The 26683-nt window shown below is 42.1% G+C and overlaps 1 protein-coding gene and 1 long non-coding RNA gene across 3 annotated transcripts in view; one reads left to right on the top strand and one right to left on the bottom strand.

The window, feature by feature from the left end:
* LOC105839938 lies at positions 1 to 26084 on the bottom strand. The gene is made up of 3 exons (XM_028192618.2): positions 25131 to 26084; positions 24407 to 24474; positions 1 to 317 (listed from the first exon to the last, which is right to left on the bottom strand). Exons 1-3 carry the CDS (start codon positions 25145 to 25147, stop codon positions 16 to 18), a joined length of 387 nt encoding a protein of 128 aa, XP_028048419.1. The 5' UTR covers positions 25148 to 26084; the 3' UTR covers positions 1 to 15.
* LOC118645823 overlaps positions 315 to 26683 on the top strand; it is a 33914-nt gene continuing 7545 nt past the window's right edge. Inside the window, exon 1 of one of the 2 annotated variants that reach the window (XR_004963437.1) lies at positions 315 to 4077. This is a non-coding gene — a long non-coding RNA (uncharacterized LOC118645823). Of the gene's footprint in view, positions 4078 to 19291; positions 21326 to 26683 lie in introns of those variants that run through there. The other variant, XR_004963438.1, reaches the window with a different exon arrangement.

The raw sequence follows: 26683 nt of genomic DNA, 5'->3' as shown, positions 1-26683 counted from the left end.
AAAGGAGGGAAATAATTATTCCATGACCGAGTGCGCGTATCGAACGCGAGGTAGCCGAGGTCGCGAGGCGGTTATCAGGCCACAGGTCCAATCAATTACAATGTTGTGCAAAATGTAGCCTACCTGCGGATGGCGACGGGCCGGCATATCAGCGCAACTCCATCGGAAATCAATGAAATTCGCCAAAAACTCCTGCTTTATTGATACCCAGCGGTTTAAATAGCACCGTCGCTGCCCCTTCTTGGTCGAACGCTGACACGGCAAATACCGTCGAGAGAAACGCTTCGTTTCTTCAAACGCGTCGATTCTTATGGTACCTGAAATAAAGTAGTACAACGATTAACGCGCGAGGCTTCTTCTTATATCCGTATAAAAATAATTTATCAAACTTGGATAAAAAAAAAACATATTAGTATTCTTCAACATCTGGTACGGAATACATTTTAACATTTTAAAATGTCAACATTTTTTGCAATTAAAAAAATCTATAAAAAAAACGCAACACGATAGGTTATGTATATAATTTAATTCCAATAAATCTCACTGTGTACGATATCGCGTAAGATTTCTCTCTCGCTGTGGAATATTTCAATGATATATTTGCGATAAGTAACCGCGTAAATCGTAAAACGATCGGGATTACCAGACATAAAAGCTCTGTTGGGACTCGTGTTTCGAAAATAGATCGGAATAAAATAGAAATTGAATGATGCACAGACGGGCGGCGCGCAAGCAAAAGAATCATTCAGATAACGCGACGAACATCGCGGGGAATCCGGAGCAATATTCCAATTTTTTTTTTTCGCAAGTTATCCGTAACGTCTTTGTTCTCTCGTAGAGATTTTCAGCCAAATGACAGCCGAGGGAAAAGGAAGAGTTCCGGCCGACGCGACGCGGTGCACGCTTCGGCGAGCTTCTTCCTCGCCGTGTTCGCTCATTGGACAACGACGCTCGCGCGCAACGAAATTCAGCAGAAAACCGTCCGCACCGGTCCGCGCGAATCCCCATTTTTTGTTACTATAGAGAGAAAGAGAGAGAGAGAGAGAGAGAGACCGACCGAAAGAGCGACAGGAGAGAAAGAGAGAGAGGAAGAGCGTGCCGCGCGCGCTCTGACCGCGCAAAATAATCCAAAATAAGTCACCGACATCGATCGGGGGCGGCCAGAAAGAAGGAGAAGTCAGCCACGCGGTATAACGTGTGTGTGTGTGTGTGTGTGTGTGTGTGTGTGTGTGTGTGTGTGTTTTGCACTGCACCACGCTACCACGCGCTTGTAAGCGCGTTGGATGTGCACGTTGATGTGTTTTCCACCACCCACCCTCTAAACGGTGCCCCCGCACCCTCTCCTTGTCTCTTCGTACCCTCTCGACGAACCTTACTACGAGTCTCTCTCTCTCTCTCTCTCTCTCTCTCTCTCTCTCTCTCTCTCTCTTCCTTTCTTCCTTTCGTCCTGTCCCGCTTTTGTATTTCGTTTATCAGGCTTAACATGCGACTTTGCCCACCACTTTGCCCGGCGGGAGGCGTTTGTACCGCGAATAAGGATTACGACGAAAATAAATGGTTGCTAATCATACGAGATAAGGCTCGCGTCACAACGGCGATCGCACTTTAATTAGCATCGTAATAATATGCGGCTCACGCATATAAGCAAAGGAGAAATAAGTATGCGATATAACAAATATGTATAAAAGCAAAATTTTCTCATTTCGCTGAGGAATTAAAAGTGTAAGACCATTTTGTACATTTCATTACGCATTAGTCATAACGCAACAATACTCTTATTACGATTTTGAAAAGAACTAAGCATTTTTCAACTTTTGCAAGTTTTTTAAATTAAACAAAAAAAAAGAAAATATAAATTTGGAGAGAGTTAATTATCGAAATGCGTTTCGTTAGTCGCGCATGTATTACAAAATGAAGTCGGCGGCCCGTTTATTCTCCCGTTACCGCGACTCACATAATCTGTTTCAATGAAATTGGCGTTAAAGAATGCAAGGGTGGCTGTTTCGAAAGCACGCACAAGGGGAAAAGGGGAGGGGAAAGGGGCTTTGTACCGGCTGTTAAAAGCGGATCCCGCTTTTACCTCGTAATCGTAACGTGGTCCCTCTCCCGCCGCCACCGCCACCGTCATTCGCCCGCGAGCATCGAAACGAGTAATCGTACTATTTCGTGGAGAGCACGGCCGGTCAAAGTACGTAATTCGCTTACTCGCCACCGACCCGGGGCCGACACACCGGAGAGAACGAGTGTGCATTAAAAATTAACGAACTGTAAAGCGGCGTACCGTCGCGCCGCGCCGAGTTTGAGCGAGCATGAGCGATGCGCGCGCGCGCGAGGGAGAAAACGGAAAAAAAAAAAAAAAAAAAAAGCCGAGGGAGAAAAGGAAGGCCGCGAGGAATCGCCGACGAAATCTACCACTATCCAGCCTTATCGCGAGTCAAATAAAACGATAATCGGTCGGCGATCGCAAAGGTTTCCTCGTCAGCGTCGCGTCGTGCCGTTCGTTTTTTCCTTCCGACCGACGACAACGACGACGACGACGACGACGACGACGACGTCGAGTCTGGCGATTGCATGCGCGCGAACAAGATCAGCCGCATGTAAATTTGATGATCGCGGATGAAAAACGAGCACCCGGCGCGGCATGGCGCGGCGCGAAGAGTGACAAATACGCCAGTCACCATCTGTCTTGGCCCGATAGAATTAACGCCGGGGCACACCTCTGGGAAATCTAGCCCGGCAAGTCGGGCAGAAGGAGGGAGAGATGGTTCGGGGCGTCTAACGCAGACGTAAATTACGCGGTTCCTTAAAAGACACAGCATAAATCACGCTAACGGGGCATCAATCCCGAGCGCGGGGACGCGGGCGGGCGTGCGCGTGCGAACGCGCAAAAAGTCGCCGCGCGCGCGGAACGAACTATACGTTACAATTAAACCCGTGGAGAGAGAATCCCGGGGATAGTCCCCGGCAATTAATAATCCGGCCGGACACTTAATCACCATTTACCATGACAAATGCGCGGTGAAATGCATCCGCGGTCTCCTTCCGCGAGGGGTGACAAGGGGGCAAGCACGCACGCGCGCGACTATCGTAAGACGGGGGGAAAAATCGTCGGATAAAAATTTTAGGATCTTCGATCTGCGCGCCGCTTGCGAAGCTTGGAACCCATTGGCATTTCGTAGGTCGGGCGAGCACGCAAAACGCGGATTCGTCTTTTTCCGCGCCGATTTTCCGCTTTCACGTGTTCAGGCACGGCACAGTTATCCTTGACGAATTCGAGGAGAAGGGGGGAGGAAAAGCAGGGAGGGTGGCACGTGCTACCCCTCACTCCGTGATTTCGCTCCGAGTGGAGCTCGAGGACGGCCTTACGCGTCACCCCGACGCGCACGTGCGAGCCTCATGTACGTCACACGCGCGCGCTCGTCGCGTTCGCACACGTGTAAACGGGCGAGAACGTGTGTGCCCTGTGTGCGCCAAGAGAGTACGAGAGGGGTACGAGTGCGGTATATAGGGCGGGGGAAAGCCCCGTGGAGGGCGGATCGATATTAAAATAGTGACCGAATTCCGGCGTGCCGCAACCTACCCTACGCTCTTCGGCTCGCCCTTAAACTATCCTGCCGCGTTCTCCTCCTCCGTGCGTTCTACCCTTCCCCTCCCGCCCTTCGTTGCTCCTTGAAACCGCGTTCCCGTTTTACGCCCCCTTTCCGGACTCTTCTCCGAGACGTGCGGGCGCGCGCACGCCCTCCGGCAGTTACAGGCTCCGGCAAACTTTTTCCACCACACGGCGAGGAGGAAAACACCGTCGTAAACCATCGGCCGAAATTTCCAGTCGTGGCGCAAAGCCCGCGCCGAAGGATAATAACCGGCGGCAGCGAAGACGTGCGACGTAAAAAACACACATGGCGGACTCTCGTGAGGATCTTCGGCGGGCATATATATCCCTCAATATTGGTCCTCGGGCTATTTCTCGTCATCAAATTTAAGCGTTTCTCCAAAACGCGATCGTCTCCGTTTCTGTTCCGCGTGTGAATATTTGAACCTACGAAACTACCTGCATTTGCACAGCCATTCCGTGCAAACGTAATATTTAATTTTATCTTTAAAAACACTTATTTCTAAAAATTAATGACACTCTAGTTGCGTAGTTTGTTTCTTTTTTTTATTAAAAATATATCCAACGATATGCCAGTTTCGAGAGTCTGCCATCGAGCCGTGGAAGGAAAAAAGAACTAAAAGAATCAATCATATTAAAGGGATTCTAGACTAACGGTTAAACTTGATTTAAGTCGATAATGTAGAATCATTAATGCACATCATCAACGAGATTTTATATGTATTTCTTTCACACATTTAAAAATCTTTTTCAGAATTAAAGTACACGCATTGATATCAGTCTGTGAATTAAACTTTATACCGAGAAGAAAAATTTTTTTCACTATATTTATGGATTTTTCACGCGTAAGTATATCTTTTTGTAGAACGATTTTATCTCAATTAAGAATCAAAGTCTAACTTCAAGAATCTTGAATTTTGTGAGTACAAATTGCAAATTTTTTATATCAAGCAAATATTGTCATGACTTAACAGCTACACACGCCAGTCGACGAAATGGTACAAATACCACGACTTATAAAATTTTTCCCGTTTTCAGTACACATTTCGAATATATATAAATGCATACACTTACATTCTAAAAAAACAATTTCCAAATCTATAAAAGCAATAAAACGTCGTTCGAGAAAAATTACTGTTTTAGTACAACAGATCCTCTTAAAGATATGCTGAGCGTTCACTAAATCTTTAATATGATTGGTTTCCGCCTTTACTTTTTTTTCCCCTCTACAGTTATGGCTCGGTGTGGCAGATCCTCAAAACTGGCATCGCTGGATATACCAGGCTTTAAAGATGCAATTGCCGCTTCTCCCCGAGACTTGGCTGTTGCGTAGCGCAATCCAACTCATAGACTCTTTTACTTCGTAACTCTAAGTCGCGAGGGAGAGAGGGCGGCTCCTCGCGATGCGGGTGCGTGAAAAGCTACGCTCGGTGGCGTTGCGCAATATACCTTGAGACAGGAGCGTGCCTACGGGCATCGCATCTATCACACGCAAGAAGAACCGTACAAACGCGAGAAGCGAGAAAACGCCAGGTCGGGAGATAAGTATTGGCTTCTTTCAGCGTATTTCCCACGTCATTAGTATATCGCCGGTATGAACTTTCGAGCTCTTGATCGTCGGGGGGTAGCATCGTGATCGCCGCTGGTAGAGGCATGGTTGGCGCGCGTGTTGCCGCCGCGTCAAGAGAGCCCACGAATTCCGTAACTTTGTCTTGCACAGTCGTTGGCGATTTTTTTTTACGGCACTCGTAATTTTGCGCACGCATAATCCTTCAACGCCTCCCGAGCAAACCCTTCGTTTCGCGGCTCTAAGAGAGTTTAAGGAGTTTACTTTGCGTTTCTCCTCTTAACTGACACATTGGTGTAAAATGATAAAACCGTCGATCATAACGTAGTTGTCGCTTGCAACTCTCGTCGTTAGAAAAAAAAAAGAAAAAAAAACTTGCGTGCCGGCGATATTCCCGTTCGAATAAACGTCGGAATACATTCGGCACGTGCGCAGTTAACGCTCGTGAAATTCGCATTTGCATTCGCGCGGCAATGGGAATCGTGTTCGATTCGAAACCGCACACGTTAAGAAGGGAAGATCTTCCCTTCGAAAAGGGCAGCGGGAGAGATGAGGCATCCGACGACGACGCGCGATATCGCGCGGATCGATCGAAGCCGCGGACACGACTGTTCGATAACGACGACGGCCGCTCAGCATGCTTTCCCGACTATAGAAAGGTCTCTAGCGGGTCTCTCTCTCTCTGTCTCTCTTTCTTTCCCTGGGTGTGCGTTAAAGAGCCCGTTTAACCTTTTACAAGGTGTAAGCGGGTCGCATGCCGCGAGTTCCCACGCGGCGGATCTTCCGCCCTGCCGAGGACTTGTGCATGTGCAACGCGCGCGCCCTGTGAGAGAGCGCGAAATGTGTGTGACGTAACACCGTCGTCGCCCGAGTGAGGCACACTACGTACTATCGAGCAGAACAAATCGCCATATTATATCGCACTGTTATTTCCCCAAGTGCGCCCGAGGCCGAGGTGTAATCGGTGAACGTCCTACCTTCGGCTGGTGACACAATTTGGGTAAAAACTCTAACAGGCTCGATTATTATATCGATTCACGTCAACGGTTCCGCATTAATCGTACTCTAATAATCCGTTACAACTATTGCGATTATACATATATTGGTACTACTGTCTTTTTATCCAAGATGAGTGAGAGGGAGAGAGAAAGAGAGTTGGCCGTCGGAGGGTATAAGACGAGCTCTGTAATTCCGAAGAAATTAAGGGCTATAGTATCAGGTATTTGTGGATCAGCATAAATACATCATTAAAATATTCTCCTGGAAACTCTTAATGGCAATCATTATTTAACCATGATGACTAAAGTCACCTATGTAAATAAATAACCCCTACTCTAATCATTACTAATCATTACAATTATTCATTAGTTTTATAATTTTATAATGCCTACGATTTTTAGCAACAGAAAGTATAATGGCACCACAAGTATCATTACAATTATTCTGATTATATGATTCGCTCGACGCCTATAACTCTCGACAATATGTTCGATATCTACCTCTCCTCTATATTGGAAATAGCAGATGTATCATAAAAAGTCAATGTAACACGCGATTTGCTAATACACAGTGTAAGATTCACATCTTTATGCCTTCCTCTCCAAAAGGATTTCGTTATCGATCAATCTCTTTTAACATTTGCGCGCACAAACGATATTTCTGATGCATGCGTGGGCTCACTTTTACAGTCGCGATCTGCATTATATTATACCATTGCCATTCGTTCGTGAGACGCAGCTGTTAAATTCTGAAAGGTTAAACGCCATTTCGCCACATATGTTGTACTACCGTAAAGAGTCGGAAGTTAAAGTGCCGATCTATAAAAACTTTTCCTCGAAAACAGATGGAAATTGGTACGCCATCGTGCAAAGACTGGACAGGTGCGAATATAAAATTATCATCCATCTATGTGCTCTCCTATTATTTATGCATAGTCGTCTGCGGCGGTAATCGTACCTCACTATTTTGTGTCATTTTGCGGTTAACTCGAGAGTGACGTGTAGAGAATTTATCAAGTTTCACGAATTGATTTTTACTTTTTAAATCTTTGGACGTTTTCGTAGGTAGAAAAAAATTATTTTAAAATTATAATTGAAGATTAATTATTAATTGTAAGTAAAAATTTGAATAACTTCAGATTCAATTTTTAAAGAAAAAAAATATTCAATTTTTACATGAAAAAATTTATGTTGAGTCAATTTACATTAAAATCTTTTGAAATAAAAATAGGGGAGAATGTTAATGCGTGTAAATCCATTAATACGGAATAATAAGATATCCGTAAAACACAAAAAGGCCTTCATGAATATAGGGTTTAATTATCGACTACACCAATTATTTGTTCCTCATGAATTTTGATCAAAAGCTAGTGTTACGCGCTGCAATCGAAATTAAATGCGTTGTGCATGATTAACACGCCTGCATGTGCATCGAATAACGAGAGTGTCTCTCTCTGCAAAACAGACCCCGCTTCTACTTTTTTTCCCCCTAACGCGTACCAATTTAGCATATTTTCTTGACTCAGTTCCAACATGGCGCGTCGTTTTTAGAGTGATAATCGCGTTGGCGATCAATCAACTTTGCTCGCGATAGAAAGAAGAACGCAAATAAAACAACTTCCGACGAGGTGGAATAAAGCGAATGGAGAATAAAAGAGGTTAAAAAAAAGGGCAACGTGCGGTATTTCTTTCGAGACGCCAGAACGACGAGACGCAGACCACATTCTAATCATAATCGTTTAGAATAATATGTAATATTCAGTCTTTCGATAAGTGTGTGTATTTCGATGATTACGAAAGTGTTCCGAGATGTAAACACGAGAAAATTGACTTAAACATGTATTTCATTTTATTTCATCGTACAAGATACCCTAAAAACTTCATCAACAAAAAAAAAAAATCAAGGCGATAAACTTTTACGTCATTTTTATGTCGCTACCATTTTTGCAACCATAGACGCAAATGGATATAGCGCATTCTAACAATTTCACGTGTTTCTATAAATACATAATAAAAGATCGAGCTATGGTATTGTGCACGCCAGGTGTAGAAGTGTTACCATGTATTATTTATGTTAATACGATACATTATTACACGTGTACGAATGGGAGATGCACGATGAAGAGGGCGGAGAACGAAAGAGAGGGTTATCGCCGACGGGAAGGAGGCGAGGAACTAAAGATAAGTCATTCCGATGTGTACAGAGAGAGAAAGAGAGAAAGAGAGAGAGAGAGAGCCCAGCCGACGCGCGACGACCGCTTCGGCTTGTCGAACGGGTTGTAACTCGCCGCCCTGTTACTCACGCGCTCGCGCGAAATTAATCAACGGTAAAGTAGAGGTGTGCGTCCGGCTTTAAACATGCCGCGTATATCTGCATCGTTGCGCGTGCCCTTCCTCTCTCGGCTCCATTCGTTTTGTCTTACCCTGCCTCGACATGCTACAAGTATGGTAGATGGCTATTCTAAAGAAAGCGGCATTTGTGTGTATTCGCGTACGTATTACTAGAGGTACGATGAAAAATATCACAATACGATGTCTCTTCATTGATATCGACAGTACTGAATATGCAGCAGATATAAAGAAAATTGTCTCCCTTCTCCAATATATATTTATATATATATATTTAAATATAATATTTATTCTCTAAATTTCTTGAAATGAATTCTTTCATTCTGTGGATCGATTGTTTCACCTTCGTACAAATTATGTGGAATTAATCTAATGAATAAGTGTCTATATAAATTATGTCCGTCACGGTTGAAAGATTTGTGTTGAATTTAACACATATCGCAAACCGTCCATTAAAATTATTGGTTTATTTAATTTAACATAAGATAAATATGTCAGAAATTAACAAATATTATGTAAAAAATTAACACAGAAATGTAACACTTTGACACAATTTTGAAACAAAGTGTGGAACCATATTTTTTAGTAAAACTAATATTTGCAATTAATATATTGACACATACATTGTATTTATTAATTTTAGATTTTATGTTTTAAAATAACATTCTTATTATGTTATTTGCTTGTTTAGCAATAATAAATTGTTATTTTTAACACAAAAAAATATTAAATACTAATTTTACACAAAATATTCAAATAACATAATCATATTATGTTAACACTTGACTATGTTAAAAATCCAACAAAAAATTTAAGGACCAATTTTAACTAAAACTCTGATGATAGTGTTTCTATGTATAAAGGTAGACATTTAGCCCTCTGTCAGTATTTTCTCTGTAAAGTGAATATTTTCATTTGTAATTAAAGAATAAATCTGCTCCATGTTACACAAAATAGAAGAAAGATGAAGACCTCTCAAAACGAGTCGCGCTGATCTTTTCACCGTCCTGTATCGTCATCGTATTGAATCCGCATTATATAGAAAAATGTCAACAACGCTTTTTCCAGCTAATAAAAATCTACGTATATATATTGATAATGTTATTAATGAGTTTATAAATTTGTATGTGATTTGTGCAATAAGTCACTCTCATAAATTACTGCATATTTGTTTACAAATGCCGTATACTCGCGGTACGTTAAGATCACGGGCAAGCGTGTCTTCTGTAGCGTTCCCGCGCATATGTACTTAGACAGCATGACTACCGCTGCGGCTGACTGACAAGTAGTAAGGCCGGATTGTTACTCATGCATTCGCGCGAAATTAATCAGAGGCAAAGTAGGCGCACATCCAACTAAAAGGTTTAAGCCCGATCCTCTCTTCTCTCGTGGCGGTACTCGCATCGCTCTTTTTGTACCTCCACGCTGCTTGGCCTTTGACTTTGCAGAGTCGACTATGGGAAATCTAGATTAGATGGTACCGCTAGATTAGCCTTACTTTCTGTTGTATCGTGTAACATAAAATGTCAATAACGCGCGGCTATAAACACAGCCGTTACCGTGATATATGGTAATAAATTCTTTACATATTAAAAGGAATGTAAATCTTTTATGCTCATACTTTCGGAGTTGTAGTTTAAAATGCTTTAATAGCAAGAATGTTTTTTTGTTTTACTTGATTCTCTCGCCAACAAAATTTGGTCAATATACTCAATTTTCACAAAGCGTTTTTCCCAAGATCTTTAATAAATTTCTGATGGTGCGGTACAACCCCGTAATATAATGCGGTGTTACCGTTTTACCCTACTTCATTTTACCTCTCAGCTACACCGCTCACGTCTGCTTCTCGTTTTGAATTAATCAAGGACAAGAGGCATACTTAGCGTCGCAAATAGATACATTGCCGTAGCAATCGCTCTCATTTTCCTTTCAGCTCTCTCTCTCTCTCTCTCTCTCTCTCTCTCTCTCTCTCTCTCTCTCTCTCTCTCTCTCTCTCTCTTTCTCCCACGGTGCAAACGGTAACAACCTTTCAGCAGCTGCTGCATGTCACGCGTAAAGCTTTTATCGAAGAAGTCCATAAGAACGAATAAATAAATGCCGTGTGCGTACATAAAACGGCGCACCATTTGAGATTAACATCGAACGCCGGTTATAAAACTCGCGGGCAACTTTTTGTAACCTTATAAAGACCCGGCGCACACTCACGTAGTCACGCATCGTAGTTAGATCGTAGAAGATCGCGGACAATTTTGTCGAGGTAACAGTTACTATGCAAGTCAGCGCCGCTACTTCCGGTCGAAGGTCAACGGATAAATTTTGCTTGGCAGTGTGTTAATTGCTCGCGTTTTAATCGCGTCTCTCGTCTTCCTCCTCCCCCCCCCCCCGGATCTCTCATAAAGACGTTCTATATTAAATGCTGCCCTCCCTCCCTGCATGTCCGGCAGTTATCGTTCTGAAAGAAACGGACTTCCCTTTCCCCTCCCACGGTGGGCGAATTAGTTAGCGTCGGTTAATGTAATTTCGTGTATGAAACAACGCGCGGACGTGAGCTGGCACTCCGGTAATGCCGGGGGTCTATACAGATAACGGTGAGTTCAAAACATTTTCAGATGCGCGGTATATGTTACATAAAATATCTCATTCACCGCGCTTTCTTTCATCACCTAAATTATTTGGACGATGAGTTTTTATATCACAATATTTTTTTTTTTTTTACTTCGAGCTCTCCCTCTGTGGTGAGGCTGCAGATAATAATTTCCAAATTGTTTGAATTAATCTGATAATTAGTCTACGGATCCTCTCTAATTATACAATGCAAATGTTGACTGATAAGCGGGAAAAGTCGATCGAATAACACATTTGTAATATGGCTCTTGCATCCGAGCAGCATTGAGTTACGATCGGTTAATGCGATTAAACTAATTATTACAATGTTATGACACTTCGCTATAAGAACACGAATAATCTCTCTTTCTCTCTCTCTCCCTTTCTACCCCCCCCCCTCTCTCTCTCTGGATCCCATTATGAAACGCATTATCGCAAAAATAGCTCTAATCGCGGGTAGGCGCGCTGTATCGGCGGACGACGGCGGCGCGCGATATTATTATATGTATGCTTTAAAGAGCCGGCGAGATACGCGGTAGCGCGAGGCCCGCTTTATCCGTGCCGTACCGTGTAATAGCCTCGGACTTCCTGTTCGTGTAAAGAGCGACGTAGAGCACGTACACGCACACACAAACACACACTCACACACAGACGCACACGTATATATACACGCGGTCGCTGCTCACACCGTGGATAAAAGTGAATCGATAATGATACGCGCGGCCAACAAAAATGCCGCCACATTGCCGGCATTGCCACCCCCTCTCGACATCCATCCCGTGGGAATGCGCGCGGGCCACGTCGAACGTTCCGGCTGATAACCGTGTTACAATTTAACGCCGGGGAGAGCCGGCGCGCGGTGTCAGTTTCGTCGGGCGCATAATGGCCCCCCGTGTTTGTGTCGATTTGTACCGAACGCGCGAAAGGTGTAACCCGCTCCTCCTCTCCCTGCGTCAGGCCGTGACTCCAAATCGAACCCGACACGGCAGACCACGCGTACGTCGAACGGCACAACGTAGATACGGGGATAATGAGGGGGATGAACACCCCTAAAAGCTTTTCGCCCTTCTCCCTTTCAAATAGCTCGTTTCGCGGGCTTATTACGTGTCGTATTATTATGCGATCTTTCATATCCGTACGCTTCACACATATTTCGAAAATATGAGAAAAATAAAAAATATATTGCACATCGCATGCATCTTTTATAATTGTTTATTATCCCTAAAATATACTCTCATTTTTACTGGTTCGCAAAAAAAAAAACCAAGTAATCAAGAAACGAATTCTGATAGGAGTTCACTACACCGAGAGAAAAAGACAAATACCTTTGATTCTGTTTATCTACAATCGATTTAAATCACATTCAAAAGGGACATTGTAAAATTTTAATGATTCGAAATGAGATATTTTGTTTCTTGACTTACGTCATTGTTGTGGCAAATGAGCGATACGTATGTATTTAGATAATGTCAACATTAATAACAAAAATAAAGATTTAATAAAACTATTTATATTTTGTAAGAATTAAAAAGCTCGAGTTTCTAAAAATTCACTTCTGTCTGGCGTCAGTGTGCAATTAAATTAAAGAGGAAACTTACTCATTCGACGCATCTGCCGCGCGGACGGTATACATCCGGCTCGTGATCATCAAGGATGAAGCGTGTAAATTCGCTTTTACATACGCGCTCGCGCGCGTACGCAAGAAGAACGCGGTGGCGGTAGCCGCGCCACCGATCTTGCAACAAATCTATTTCCACGGCGTGCAAAAACAGAAGACACGCCGTGCCGGGTAATGAACTAATCTTGCGAGCTTCGCCGTGAACGTGGCGGAGGCCGGCCGGCCGGTCTGCCGAGGGAGGGAGGGGAAAAAGGACGAGGGGGACGCAGGACTTTTGCCGCAGCTTAATAACATGAGTTTTTCCCGGCTGCTGCTCGCCGGAGTAAACGCTCTCCGCGAGAGATCGTGAGAGCGAGGAGAGTACACGCGCGGAGAGAGCGTATCCCGTCGCCGCACTCCGGTGAGCCCGCGTTGTTCATTCGACAATCGAAGGAGAGCGGACTAAATCTTGTAATTTTGTGAGGCTCATTTAACTCGCGATAGACCCTGGCCTTTCAGATCGATGAGAAGTACAGCTCGACTTATATCGTCCATATTTTCACCAAATTTTAAACTGCTTGTTTTTACTCCTCATCGAGTGTCTTCAACGATAAGTTAAGTTATTATTCATATATGTTTTTAGTGTTTTTAAAACTTTTCAATGGCGAGGAAGACTTCCTTTCCAAAGTTCAAAAAGTTATGCGAACCTTTAAAAAATTATAAATGAGAGTTTCTCATTCCACTTTTTTTTAAATCTTCCCATTATTATATCAAAACTGGATATTAGATGTATCTGCATATCTTTGCGAAATATGCGGAAGCAATGTTATTTTACATTGCGAGTCGATCAATTGCGCTTCACGCGAGCAGCGCGACGACGTAAATTCCCCTCTAGCCCCCTCCTACGACTTATAACCCACATTATTCTAGTGAAGAGTAAACGCGTGCGGTGTCCATAGATACATATAAACGAGTCGATCGACATTTCTATTTGCGCGACGTCGCAATTAAATGCATAATAGAGAGGAGCGCTTCGCCGTTGCAGCCGCGGCGCCGGGTAATTAGAGGTATTTCGTTGACTAATTCCGAGAGACCGTCACGACCGTCCGCGTGTGCAGGATCCTCCTCGCGCGCGAGCTGTGTCGCTTCTGGGCTCACCGCGAGTTATATACCGCGTAGAATAAGTTTAATAATCACGCCGCCGCCGCCGCGGTGGCTTCTCAGTCACCAGAGCGTCCGTCCGTCCGTCCGTCTGTCGGACTGTCATTATCCCGGCGGCGGGCTAACTCTCGCCCTTGCCATAACTGCGCGCGAGTCTCTCTCTCTCTCTCTCTCTCTCTCCCTCTCTCTGTCCTTCTCTCTCCATCCTCGGGATAATGACGGTCGCGAGGGTGGTCAAGATGCGGCGTAATGCGTGACTGCTGCGTGGCGCCGCCCGGTACACCGCAGAATTGCGAGATTGTGCGCGCCGGGAGGATGTTACGCGCGGAAAAATCGCTCTCGGGACAAATCTAGATCCCCGCGACCGACGCGATTGGACGCAATCTGCTTGCTCTCTGGGAGCACACGGTGTGCGTCGCGTCGACCGGCCAGTCGCGACGATTCATCAGTTTACCGTGCCGTAATTTCCGACACGTGAAACGCCTACCGGCGACTCACGCGGCAGCGGTTCGCGGCTGTAATCGCGAGATTTATATAATTTCTATGGCGGCAAATTGGAGTGGGAACGCGGGAGCTTTGCACAAATCATTTCCCGGCGTGTATCACACAATAGCCAAATTATCGTTCGGCGCTGTGAAAATTCAAAAGTCCACAGAAAGCGCGATGACGACCGTCTCGGCGTTATAAAATCCCGATTCCTCGAGTATATCTGGCCTCAGCGGCAAATAGCGTTTGATCGGGCGCGCATGTATATGTATAATACGTGTGTATGCGCGTATATACGTGTGCGCACCGCCGCGCCGGGGTGTACATTCGCATGCAATCGCAGTCACGACACGCGAGGGAAAGAAAACGCACGAACTCGCTTACCTCCAATACCACTCGAGCATTGGTACTTTGCCGTAGATATTGGTATTGCTGATACTGATACTTTATTTTAGCCGCATATTGACGTCGTCGTCACGAGAGTAGTGACAAATGCAAGAGTATCGACGTTGGATCAAGAGCACCGGTTTCACTCAAATGATGTTCCAGTATACTTAATAGATTTCAGTTTATCATTGCATTCAATATCTTTGAAATGGCGTAACTTTAGCGGGATCTTTCGTTGGATTGGGTTTCAATCTCGGTTACCACAAAGACTTTTTCTTCTATTGTTCTACATTATTAGTTACTTATCATAATATCCGCGAGACCTATTCTCGTTTATTGCCAGCAAGCGGAGACAACCAGTTAAATTTGAATTTCTAATACGCCGTCCGCGACAAGAGTGACAAACTCTTGTCGCGCCATCCAAACGAATGCGGCTCTTAATTTAAACGCGTCGTTAAATAACGCCGTAATTAACCGTGAGCGCGACGCAAAAAAGCGCCAGGCGTTCGCCTGCATCGAGCGAGTCGCGTCATGCGTGCGGGATGATAGCGTTTTTATATATATATAACGCCCCGGCTGAAAGTTCGCGGGTAAGAAGCGACCGTCGTAAAATCTCCCTCGCGATTTTCCCTCGAGCGTACCCGTTCTGAGAGGAGAGCACGTAGCCGACCGGGCTGGTGCGTGTGTTTCTGGGCGACGTGTGCATTACACGTAAGCTCACGGGTACGTGTTTACACGACGGTGGTGCGGGTTCCTCCGGCAACCGCGCCGGTGAGCTTTGCTCTGCCCGCATGACTCCGATCCCACGTAAATCAAGTTCCTTCAAGAGCGGATGCCTTTTTCACGTTCAATCTTTAATATCGTTTTACTTAACGTTTCTTTAGAAATAAATTGTCATTATCGTACCTATACACTGTTTGTTATTTACACGCAGATTGATGTTATTTCCGCGATTGCAGTTCAAAGAAGCTATAGGATTCTCAAGTTTTTAAACTTTCAATGTTCTTTCTGATTGTAAATAATGTTTTCTCTTATTATTTTTATGTTAATATTTCTCAAATTTTTCTATCTGTATCGAACTTTACATTTTCATCAATAATAAAAAATTACCTATTGAATAATTTTTATTGGTTTACGTTGTGATTATGATGACGGAATAATAATTCAGTTATTAATATTAATTCAGAATAATAATGAGTATTATTACAGAGAAAAAGTTGCATGCAGTACGTTCATATTTATTACAAGTTATTTTCATAATCTATATAAGAGGTCATAACATTCAAAAAAATAAGCTAAAAATAAAAGTATTTCTCGCCAAAGTTATTCATAGGCCAACAAAAGGAAATAAAATAACTTTTATATGACCAGAATTATTCAGCAAATTCAGAGCTGTTCTGTTTGACCGCAAGTAAAATAAGTAAGTCCCGAATTGGATTTAACTTTTTGATAGCTCAATTGGATTTTCAAGAATAGCGTGTCTCGCAAAAAAGACTAAGAGAGAGAGAGAGAGAGAGAGAGAGAACAAGTGCATTTCAGCTCCGTGCGAGAGGAAGTCATTAGTTCCTTAAATATAAAATCGCGGGCCACATGGTAAGACGCGTCAATTTGTACCCTTCTCGAGACGCATGAAATCCGTCAGTTTATCTCAGAATAATCGCAGAGTTCGATGACATCGCGTGATTACTTCACGGTCACCTGTTTTAATGACCACTGGCTGCTCGGTCGCGGCTCTTACAAATGTACTCGGTATTCTCGCAGCACTTCGTTCATTTCTCCCCCGATTTCCCTGGAAGATTAAAGATCGCGCGGAAATCCATAATCTCACGGAAGATAAGTCACGTGATAGTAATATCGAAAGATACAAAATACCGTATTATTTTCCGAATTTATTATTATATCAAGGAAATAGGTACTAGGAAGAAAATACTACCGGAAAAAAATAAAAAAAAATTACCAAGTACTCAATATTATATATGACTGTTTTAATAAAAATATTATTAGATTTGAAGTAAAATTAAGATTTGAATATTTAGTGGCGACATTTTGTATAACAATGCATTAAAAAACGTAGCAAAAGTGTGAGCGCAATGCTGACTTAACCGAACTTAACTTAAAATATGTTATTAAGAAACCTACAAAAAGAGTGTTTGCGCTAATTCCAGCTGCCTATGTCATTATGTCAGCTTTGATAATGCTACATCATACACGCCTGCGGGATATCTGTCCCGGGATATAATTAAACTCATCCATCTGTCTGTCTCTATAGAGTATTTTTATATTGTCGTCAGAAAATTGAATAGCAGATTAAGCCCGCGCTAATGGACTGAGCGAGCAGAACGATCGATCGATCGTCGTGCGAGAAGCGCAAATCGGATCAAACTTAATCGACCGCTTAGCCAGACTAGGTCTTCACTATCTCGACTTTAATATCTTCCGCCAATACCTACGTCGGTTCCGCCGGTGCGAGATAGTCCTCTCCCCGCCTCTCTACCTCCCGAAATTTCGACGCCGCGAGACATTCCGTCTCACGCGAGAGTCTAGATACCGAGTACCGAGTACTCTTCGCGCAGCATAGTGCTGCGCGTTGCGCAATCGCAGCGCGAGCACCGAGGACTTGCGCAACGTTTTCTAATTGCGAGCCGCGGGCATGAGGAGTGTTGGAATCATGACATAATTAATACCTTACGCCGCGCCGTAGCGGGAACGCGCGCGCGCGCCTGTGTGTGCGTGTACGCGATACATTACGTTATACATGTTCGTGATAGCCGCCGCTTCAATTACGACAAATCACATGCGCGCGGGCGCGGGGCGCGCTTTTATTTTCATCGCGAATTTTAAAATAAATCGCGCGATATACGCCGCGCGCGGAAGGATCAAACGCGATCGTGCCGGCACTCTGTATTATAAAGAGGATGCCTGGCGTGAGGGATTTCCGGCGTTAACTTCCAGCCTTGCCGTGCGACTCGTGCATGCGTGCGTGCAAACGTACGTGCGTGCGTGCGTGCGTGCGTGCGTGCATGCGTGCCTGCCTGCCTGCCTGCATGCGTGAGCCGACTTGCTGTCACGCACATTACTAAAGGTGGGCGGGAGAGCGAGAGGTAGCAGAGATTCTATCTCTGGCTCGAAGTGGCCTCGCCATTAATGCCACCAGACTCAGAACGCCTCGTGTCCACGGCGAGGACTTGATTGTGTCCGAATGCTCTTTTATCAAGTATTGTGTGCGCGTCGGGGCTAAAAATACTTTGTGATTTTTTAATTATTCGTACGTAAAGTACAATTCTAACAGAAAAATAAATAAACGTTGAATTTCTCTTTGAGAATTATCACTTTTTAAATTTCATATAATTATATTTTTAAAATCTCGACTTTTGCAGTTTGACACGCGATGTAATTATTTCTCTCCTTATTAAAGATTACATACTTAACACGATCGATAATTGAACATTAATATCTGATTATTAATAACTCATTAAGCGTCGTAAAATAAAATTAAGGGCAATGCAAGATTTATTATTTTTACTCTACTTAATACTTCATAATTTTTTTCAATCATAAGTTTTCAAGCTATGATAAAACCATTTCTGTCGACATATTTTCAAAATTAATATTAGTCACATTAACATTATTTATATAATATTATATACTTATATCGCTCTGAAAATAATATATTAAATCGTCAACTATAAAAAGTTATAAATGTCATTAATACACTTTATTATGTAAAAATCAACCTATCAGAATTATGCATGTATAAAATAGTCGACAAAACAAAATTCTGAATTCTAAGCTTAATCAACCCAGAAAGCTACTTCTCATGAGTTAATACATTTTTTTTACATGATTGTTCATTTGCAAGCTGTAAAAAAAAAGCAAAAAAACGAACTTCTTCTCGACTAAACGCTATTTAAAACAGATATCTTTGATATGTTTCCTTCTTTTTACGACTTAACCATGTTCAGCATTGAAAGGCGGCGTGCGTAACAATATAGCAAGTTAACCGACGATAGCCAACGGCGAGCGGTAACATCTACCGAGATATTCGAAAATTGTACGATTAAACCTCCGAAAGTGCCTGGAGGCAAGACTCAAAATACCAACGGCGGACGTTATATTCCACGGATGCGCATTCCTGCAGCTTCTGCAGCTGCCTCTCTCACGGTGCTCCCGCGGAAAACTCCGGGGCACAATTGCGGAATTCGCCTCCCTACCCCACTCGTACGCCTACGGAAAACGGGATTAAATGCTAATCACGGTTACAGCTGTAACAATGGCCCAGTCAGCTACTCCCGGCTGTCTTGCCACTGTCTCGCACAATATGTAAACACGCTCACGCAACGAGTACAGCTCGCACTATCTACATACATATATAAAATCAGTCGATTAGTTTCCGTTTTAAATCGTTTCTCAAAATTCGTTAGAATATTATAAAATTGTTTGAAGAAAAGTCAATAATAAGTAAATCAAATTTTTGTTTTTAATTATTCTGTAGAAAAATTATATTACTAAAATTTAAAATACATTTTGAACAAATTTGATGTTTATCATAAAATTATGAGATACTTGAAATAAGTAACATGTGAGTAACACATTTTAAATTCAAATATATACTTTTTTCTATATAGAAATTTATTTTAAGTAAATATTCTGTCAAGTAAATGATGAGTGTTATAAGACTGTTATAAGTTCTTAAACTGTTATAAAAAATATGTAAACAAAGAAATGTATTAAAAATATCGACATTTTTTTAAAGAATCATCAAAAGAATCAAGTAAAAAAATGTCTCATGAAAATAAAGAACGTGTGATTAAAAAACTATTTTATCATTCTATCAAAAAATAATTATTGAAAAATCAAAGAATTTCAGAGTTTTATTTTTTTCCACAAAAAATATAATACTAATTTATAAAGTAGAAACAATCGATAATGTTCGCTCGATACTTCTACATGCAGAAAAATGTGATTCTCATACTAAGAAAAACAATTGCTCAATTTTTTACCATTAAGTACAAAGAATATCTTCTTGATAACAGTCTTAAACTATACTCGTCATATTTACTTAATACAATATTAGTACACTTAGTACAATATTTATTTAAAATAAATTGCTGTACCCACAGAAAAATATGCACTTGAATTTTTTATTAAGTTACTTATATATTACTTATTTCAAATTTTTCATAAGTTTATTATAAGCATAAATAAAATTCAAAATATATTTTAAATCTTAGTAATTTAATACTTTAATCTCTCTCTTTCTCTCTCTCTATCTCTAGAATATTTAGTTAAAAACAAAAAATCAATTTGCTTATTATTTTGACGTTTCTTCACACACTTTTATAACACTCTTCGAAAGAGTATAAATTTTTTTAGCATATGACAATAATTTTTTTAAAGTTATTAAGAAATTATTTTCTTAATAACTTTAAAATTATTAAGAAAATATTCAAAGATAACCGTTACTTACTAAAAGAAAAAAAGTAAATTGAGTAATTTTTTTGACAGTATTTTTTGTGCGTAGTATTAACCGCTAAATAACGGCTGTTGATGACTCAACTATCATTCTGATATTTTCTAATAAATCTCTTCGTGTTTCATAATTATGTACGCAATATAAATTTCTCTCCACAAAAAAAGTATTGGAGTCTCAGTCCGTTTTTTTTTTTGCGAACGAGGGATTAAAAATTTCACCAAAGTCATCACGCCGCTGGCTTGTGCTTTGGAGAAAACAAAACGAAATCAAATAAAACACGTCTGAGAAACGTATAGCTGGGAAGAAAAATGGACCTACTATTACCTTACAATAAAGCGCATGCAAAGCGCCACTGTCACGTACAAACGCAATCGATGGCAATCTACAGTGCCTGTAATATGTCAAGCGTACATACGCGCGGCTACGAACGGCTGTGTGAAAAAGAAAAAAAAAAAACTGGCTAATCGTCAACACGTGGAAAATCGCGCGTAGCGTCCAGTTCGTCTGTTTTTTTCTTCCCGCGCGGAAAGTTACGCGTTACGTACGTACTTAGTTAACGTGGCTGCAAATATTCGTCGCCGCGGGCAACGAAATCGTGCCTTCCGCAAAATACCACGGCGCACTTTAGCGGCTTTAATTCGAGATACGATACGCTCCTCATCGTCGTCGTCGTCGTCGTCGTGCGGCTTACGCCTCTCGCCCGCGTTGTGTCACGTACGTGCGTTCTCGCGTGCATGTGTTTACGTGCGTTTGTGCGCGCGCACGTGTGCTCGCATGCAACCACGTAAGGCCTTCTTGTTCCGTGACGAGCGACGTCGACGATGTCGCGTTTCCGACAAGCACGAGCAACATGCGTGCCTACGCAAGATTAGCGGAATGAGCCTGCTGCACACACACACGCATACACATAGACCACGCGCGCGCGCGCGCGCCCGGCGGTAATGCCGTAATGCAATCGCTCGGGCCTCTCGCGACGCTCTCCGAAGGAGACTTAGGCGCGGGCCTTATTAGTCGCGGTTAATTATTATCTTCGGCGGCCAGAAACGAGACGGAAAACGAACGAGATGGGAAAAAGCCGATTGGCAACCACGGCGTAAGTTGAAAATTATAATAAATTGCGTTTTAACGCGTCGCACGCGCGGTTAAGATCAAGGCTGACGAAATAGTAAAAAATTATTGCTCCGATTGACGACATGAAAGGAGCGAATGTCACAATAAAAAAAAAAATTATTAAGTAAATTATGTTTATTTTAGTGCAATTTCCTTGATTTAACGAAATATTTTGTAAATTTGTAAAGAAGTTACTTCGTACTTGACATTATTTATTTAAACATATAAAGTGATGGTAAAAGAAATACATTTATTAATAGCAAAAAATGTTTTTCTCGCTACAACAGATTTGAACCAATATTTGCATTTTGATGCATAAAACCTAAAGTTAAAAAATAAACGATACGTATCACGTATGTGTGTTTTATGGAAAAATAAAACAAAAAATTTTATAAATATAATCTGTGTTTCGTGGCAGCGCGTAAAAACTCATTTTCAACTTATTCGCAAATTAAATCAATTTATTCAGTTATTAGTTGCTATACAAATTGATTTTTTATTTTTCCATAACGCGGTCCGCAGATTCTTCTTTGTGGGTTATTTTTTTTTAAGGCAGCTTTTGATTGCTTCGGTCACCTCACATGGAAATTATTCGATAACCGTTTCAAAATGCAAACGCGTGGCGAGAGAAATCGAAAAACGCGCGCCTTGATACAGAGTTTAAAGAGGCCTATAAGTTAAGCACATTACAGCCTAAAGTCAGACGAAAAAAAAGCACCTCCCGCACCGAGCCAAAGAAATGCTCTCGACAAAGCGTAATTTATTCCCAATTAATTAAAATATCCCCCGACTTTATTGCCACGCGTCGGAAACGGAGGAGGATCCCGTTCGAGTTAGCGACAAGCTTAAATCCCACACCACTTCGATATGCAAACAAGCGAGACAACCTCAACGTGATTTGAACGTGTCGTTTTTTCCACAGAAAGAAAGAGAGAGAGAGAAAAGGGGGAAAGAGGGAGACAACAATAATCGCGCGCGTCCGCTCACGCGCGAAGAAGTGCGTCTTCGCCGGACTTTTCGCTGGAGTATTGCATAATTTTTTGCCGTTGCGTAAGAGCGCCGCGGAACACCGGCCGTTACGCAATCGTAGCGTTCGTCTCTCTGCTGGAAGCCCCTAACGGCCGCCACCGCTGTTGCCCCGCGGATAGATCGGCGTATAATTTTTATTGCGGCGGTTAATTCCGCTCTTCCGTATTATCCCGCGTAAAAAAAAAACGCGATAGAACATCGATCGCGGATAACGGACTCGCGTGCGCGAATGTAAATATATCGCGAGTATGCAAATGTTGCACACTTATGCATGTGCGTATCGACCGTGCAAATGCGCCTAATGCTCTTTGTTCGCGCGTCGCGATCTAATTTAAGTTTCAAAAGCGCGTTTTAACTCCCCCTCCCCCGCCTCTTCTTTTTCTTCCTCTTCTTCCACGCAACAGCGGCCAATATCGCCCGATGCGCGGGTATAATAAGTAAATGTAGGTCTGACGACAATTGCCGTCGTGCGAAAACAAGGCGCTAAGAATATATACGCGACCGCGTAATTAAAGTCGAATAAATTGTAGCCGAGGGTAATCAAGCGCGATTATGCCGAGCGATCGAGTTAGCGATTATAGCTTCCGAACGCAACCGACAATCACGGTTAATAAATGACCGATAATCGCGGATGAAGTAATCGTCGGATTAAATTATTTGATCGAGAGGTAGCCAGTTTTTTTTTTTTTTTACGATTGTCTTAATTTTGAACTGCGTGCGTATGAAAGTTGAGCGAATAACATTATATTTGTATAGCTTGTTTGCTTGTTACTAAAGATTAAGCGTTTTAAAAATACACGGTAAAAAATTTTCATATAAAAGCATATAGTATACTATAAATGTATAACAAATATGTCTATATTTATTTATACTAGTTTCTTATATCTGTAAAATTTTTATTGGGTCTAAAAAATAATAGTCATGATAAAAAGCTATTTAAAACAAAAACTATTTAAAAAGACAATTTTTGCATAGCTTTTTTGTTGTCCAATAACATATATATTCCATAAATCAAAAATATACATGATTATATATGGGCAATTTTATATTTCTTCAAAATTAACTTTCTGTAAAAAAAATATAAACATTATCTTTTTAATTAGTTCCTGTCTTTTCGATATAATTATTATTTATTTTATATCAAAATAGAAAGTTTACAAAAAAAGAAACTAGTATGGATATATTTTATATATATTTATGTTTTTATATATAGTAAAATATTTTTTACTGGGTAATGACAAACATGTCAATTTTTATGAACACTAGGTTTCAAGATGGTTTATACAAAGTTTCATCGTATTCTGAATTTTTTTGTTGTAATAAATAAGTAAATTTTATTTATTTACAGGACTAATCTTCCTATCGCAAATAAATATTCAGATTATTTCCCGTTATTACTTAATGACATTTTCGTCAGAGCACATTCCTACTTCTCGTTGAAATAGTTTTTAATCCAGATAGAAAATAGCCAGCAGATTCGTGACATTACCTTCAATTGCCTCGAATTTATAATTTTGTCACTATTTCGAAAAATGTGTATTCCTAAAAGTTCCGTCGACTTACTAGTCAAAGAGAGAACTGTTAAATAGAACTGAAATACAATGTCTAATTCAATGTTTATCCAATGTTTGATCCAAATTTAATACAATATTTTTAATATTTAATCAATCTTATTAGAAATATAAAAAGTATGCAAATGCACAGTTATAAAATACATATATTTTATAAACAATTATCATTCCTTCATGCTAAATTAATTCGGTTTACCGGTCTACGGCGTTTATAGGTTATGTCACGTTACATCATATTTAATATCGTAATTACTCGGTCAAATGGTCATAAAGTTTACTTACTCTTTTATGCCACATATTGAAACTTTGATAAAATATGTTGTCCAAACTGTCCAAGTTCACGTCAACTATTTTTTAATTAAAAATAAAATTTTATTAAAAAAACATGCTCGGGAAGCTTGTGCGATAGCTCTTAAACAAATAAATCGACAATCGTGCGAAAAAAAATAATCGAATTCACTCACCACATACAGCAGTCCATCCCCTTTCGTCTCCTTTTCCTGCTGCTCCTTTCCGCTCCTCCTTGCCGTTCCTTCGCTCCAGACGACGACAGCGACGACGACGACGACAGCGACAACGACGAGGCCGAGGATCAGGACGAAGAGGACGATAACGACAAGAAATAAAATAAAATTTTTCACGTGAACTTTATGACAATTTTAAACACTACGACTTCATCAAAAATCAATTTCATTATGCGACATAAAAAAAGTGAGCTTACCAACTATTTAACCGAATAATAATTACGACATAAAAGTGACATGACTCTCCATTGTTTAATATACTGATTTTAACACAATATTTCTCGCTTATCGAGTCGATAACTAACCTTGAAACTTTGTAGATAAGAAACTGAGTTTATTAATTGTATCACTGTTCACTTTGATACTTTCGACGGAAAATCTTCTTAGGGCCACCGCACTGGCTCTTTCATAACACGTTATATTACGTTAAGTACTCCATATGAACCTAAGTTCGTATTCAAAATTTAACTGAGATCAACGCACAAAGAAATCCTTAAACCTACGTTAAAAGTTTCTTTGTGCGTTGACTTAAGTTTAATTTTAAGTACGAACTTAGGTTTGCGAAGTACTTAATGTAACATAACGCGTTACGAGAAACTTGTGCGATGGCTCTTAAACAAATAAATCGACAATCGTGCGAAAAAAAATAATCGAATTCACTCACCACATACAGCAGTCCATCCCCTTTCGTCTCTTTTTCCTGCTCCTTTCCGCTCCTCCTTGTCGTTCCTTCGTTCCAGACGACGACGACGACAACAGCGACGACGACGAGGACGAAGACCAGGAGGACGACGAGAAGTTCCGGATTGCGTAAGCACTCGCGCACCGCGATCACTCGCCATAATTTGCTGAGTCACTCGCGCCCCGCGAAACCGACGCTTTCGACATTCGACAAACGTACGTACACACGCAACGACGTGATTGATAGATTATTTCAACGACGAGACACGCTAATTGTGATCGACCGGATCGTCCCGCTCGTCGCCACAGATTCGATGGTTCGACGAAACTTTCTTTCTCGATCGAAAGGTGGAAAAAGGCGCGAAGAACGCGGAGCGAGCGCCATAGCACACCTAGGCCTCCCGCTAATGCGACGCGACTGAAGTTGGCGGAAAATTTTGGCAGTGAGGAGGGGGGAGGGGGTACGCGCGTCAACGATGCCTCGAGGGGAAAGAGCGCGCGGGCCCTTCCTAGGAATCCTAGAAAACACTGACCGCGCGATATAAACAATTCGGTACTGCATGCGGAATGGAGGACTTTCGAAATTCGCTGTATGCAACGGCGACGATTAACACGTTACGAAAATTTTGTCTCGACGAGTCGGCCATTACTCATACGTAAGATGTAATGCCTGTTCTACAATGAACCGTAAGTCGTTGATCGTAAGAAATTTAACCAATCATGTTCGATTTTCTTTTCTACAATCAACTATGATTGGCTAGATTTCTCACGACTTATAACTCATTGTAGAACAGGCATAACAGTAAAGTTTCGACCAATCACGTAGTCGATTCGGTCGGTTACGATTACGGTTGCCCAATTAAATGCGTCGAAACAGGACAAGGACCAGGACGACGATGAGGAGGACAACGACCACGACGATGACGACGACTACGATAACGAGGACGACAACCACGACGACGACGACGACGACGACGACGACGACGACGACGAGGACGACGACGACGACGACGACGACGACGACGACCACGACGACGACGAGGACGACGACGACGACGACGACGACGAGGACGACGACCACTACGACGACGACGACGAGGACGACGACGACGATGACGACAACGACGACGACGACGACGACGACGACGACGACGACGACGACGACGACGACGACGACGACGACGACGACGACGATGACGACAACGACGACGACGACGACCACGACGACGACGACGACGACGACGACGACGACGACGACGACGAGGACGACGACCACCACGACGACGACGACGAGGACGACGACCACCACGACGACGACGACGAGGACGACGAGGACGAGGACGAGATGTTCCAAATTGCGTAAACACTCGCGTATCGCGATCACCACGCCATAATTTGCTGACTCACTCGCGCCCCGCGAAACCGACGCTTTCGAGAATCGTCAAACATACATACACACGCAACGACGCGATTGATAGATTATTTCAACGAGAGACTAAGCTAATCGCGATCGACCGGATCGTCCCGCTCGTCGCC

Source organism: Monomorium pharaonis, chromosome 5, assembly GCF_013373865.1.
Source record: "Monomorium pharaonis isolate MP-MQ-018 chromosome 5, ASM1337386v2, whole genome shotgun sequence".
In the NCBI taxonomy this organism is placed as follows: Eukaryota; Metazoa; Arthropoda; class Insecta; order Hymenoptera; family Formicidae; genus Monomorium; species Monomorium pharaonis.
This window is presented reverse-complemented; position numbering and strand designations above follow the sequence as displayed.

Bases quoted from the DNA above. Each gene is read 5' to 3' on its own strand.
- LOC105839938 (XM_028192618.2), bottom strand. The intron at 318-24,406 runs GTGAGTGAATTC...ACTTTATTTCAG, and splicing joins GGGATGGACTGCTGTATGTG to GTACCATAAGAATCGACGCG.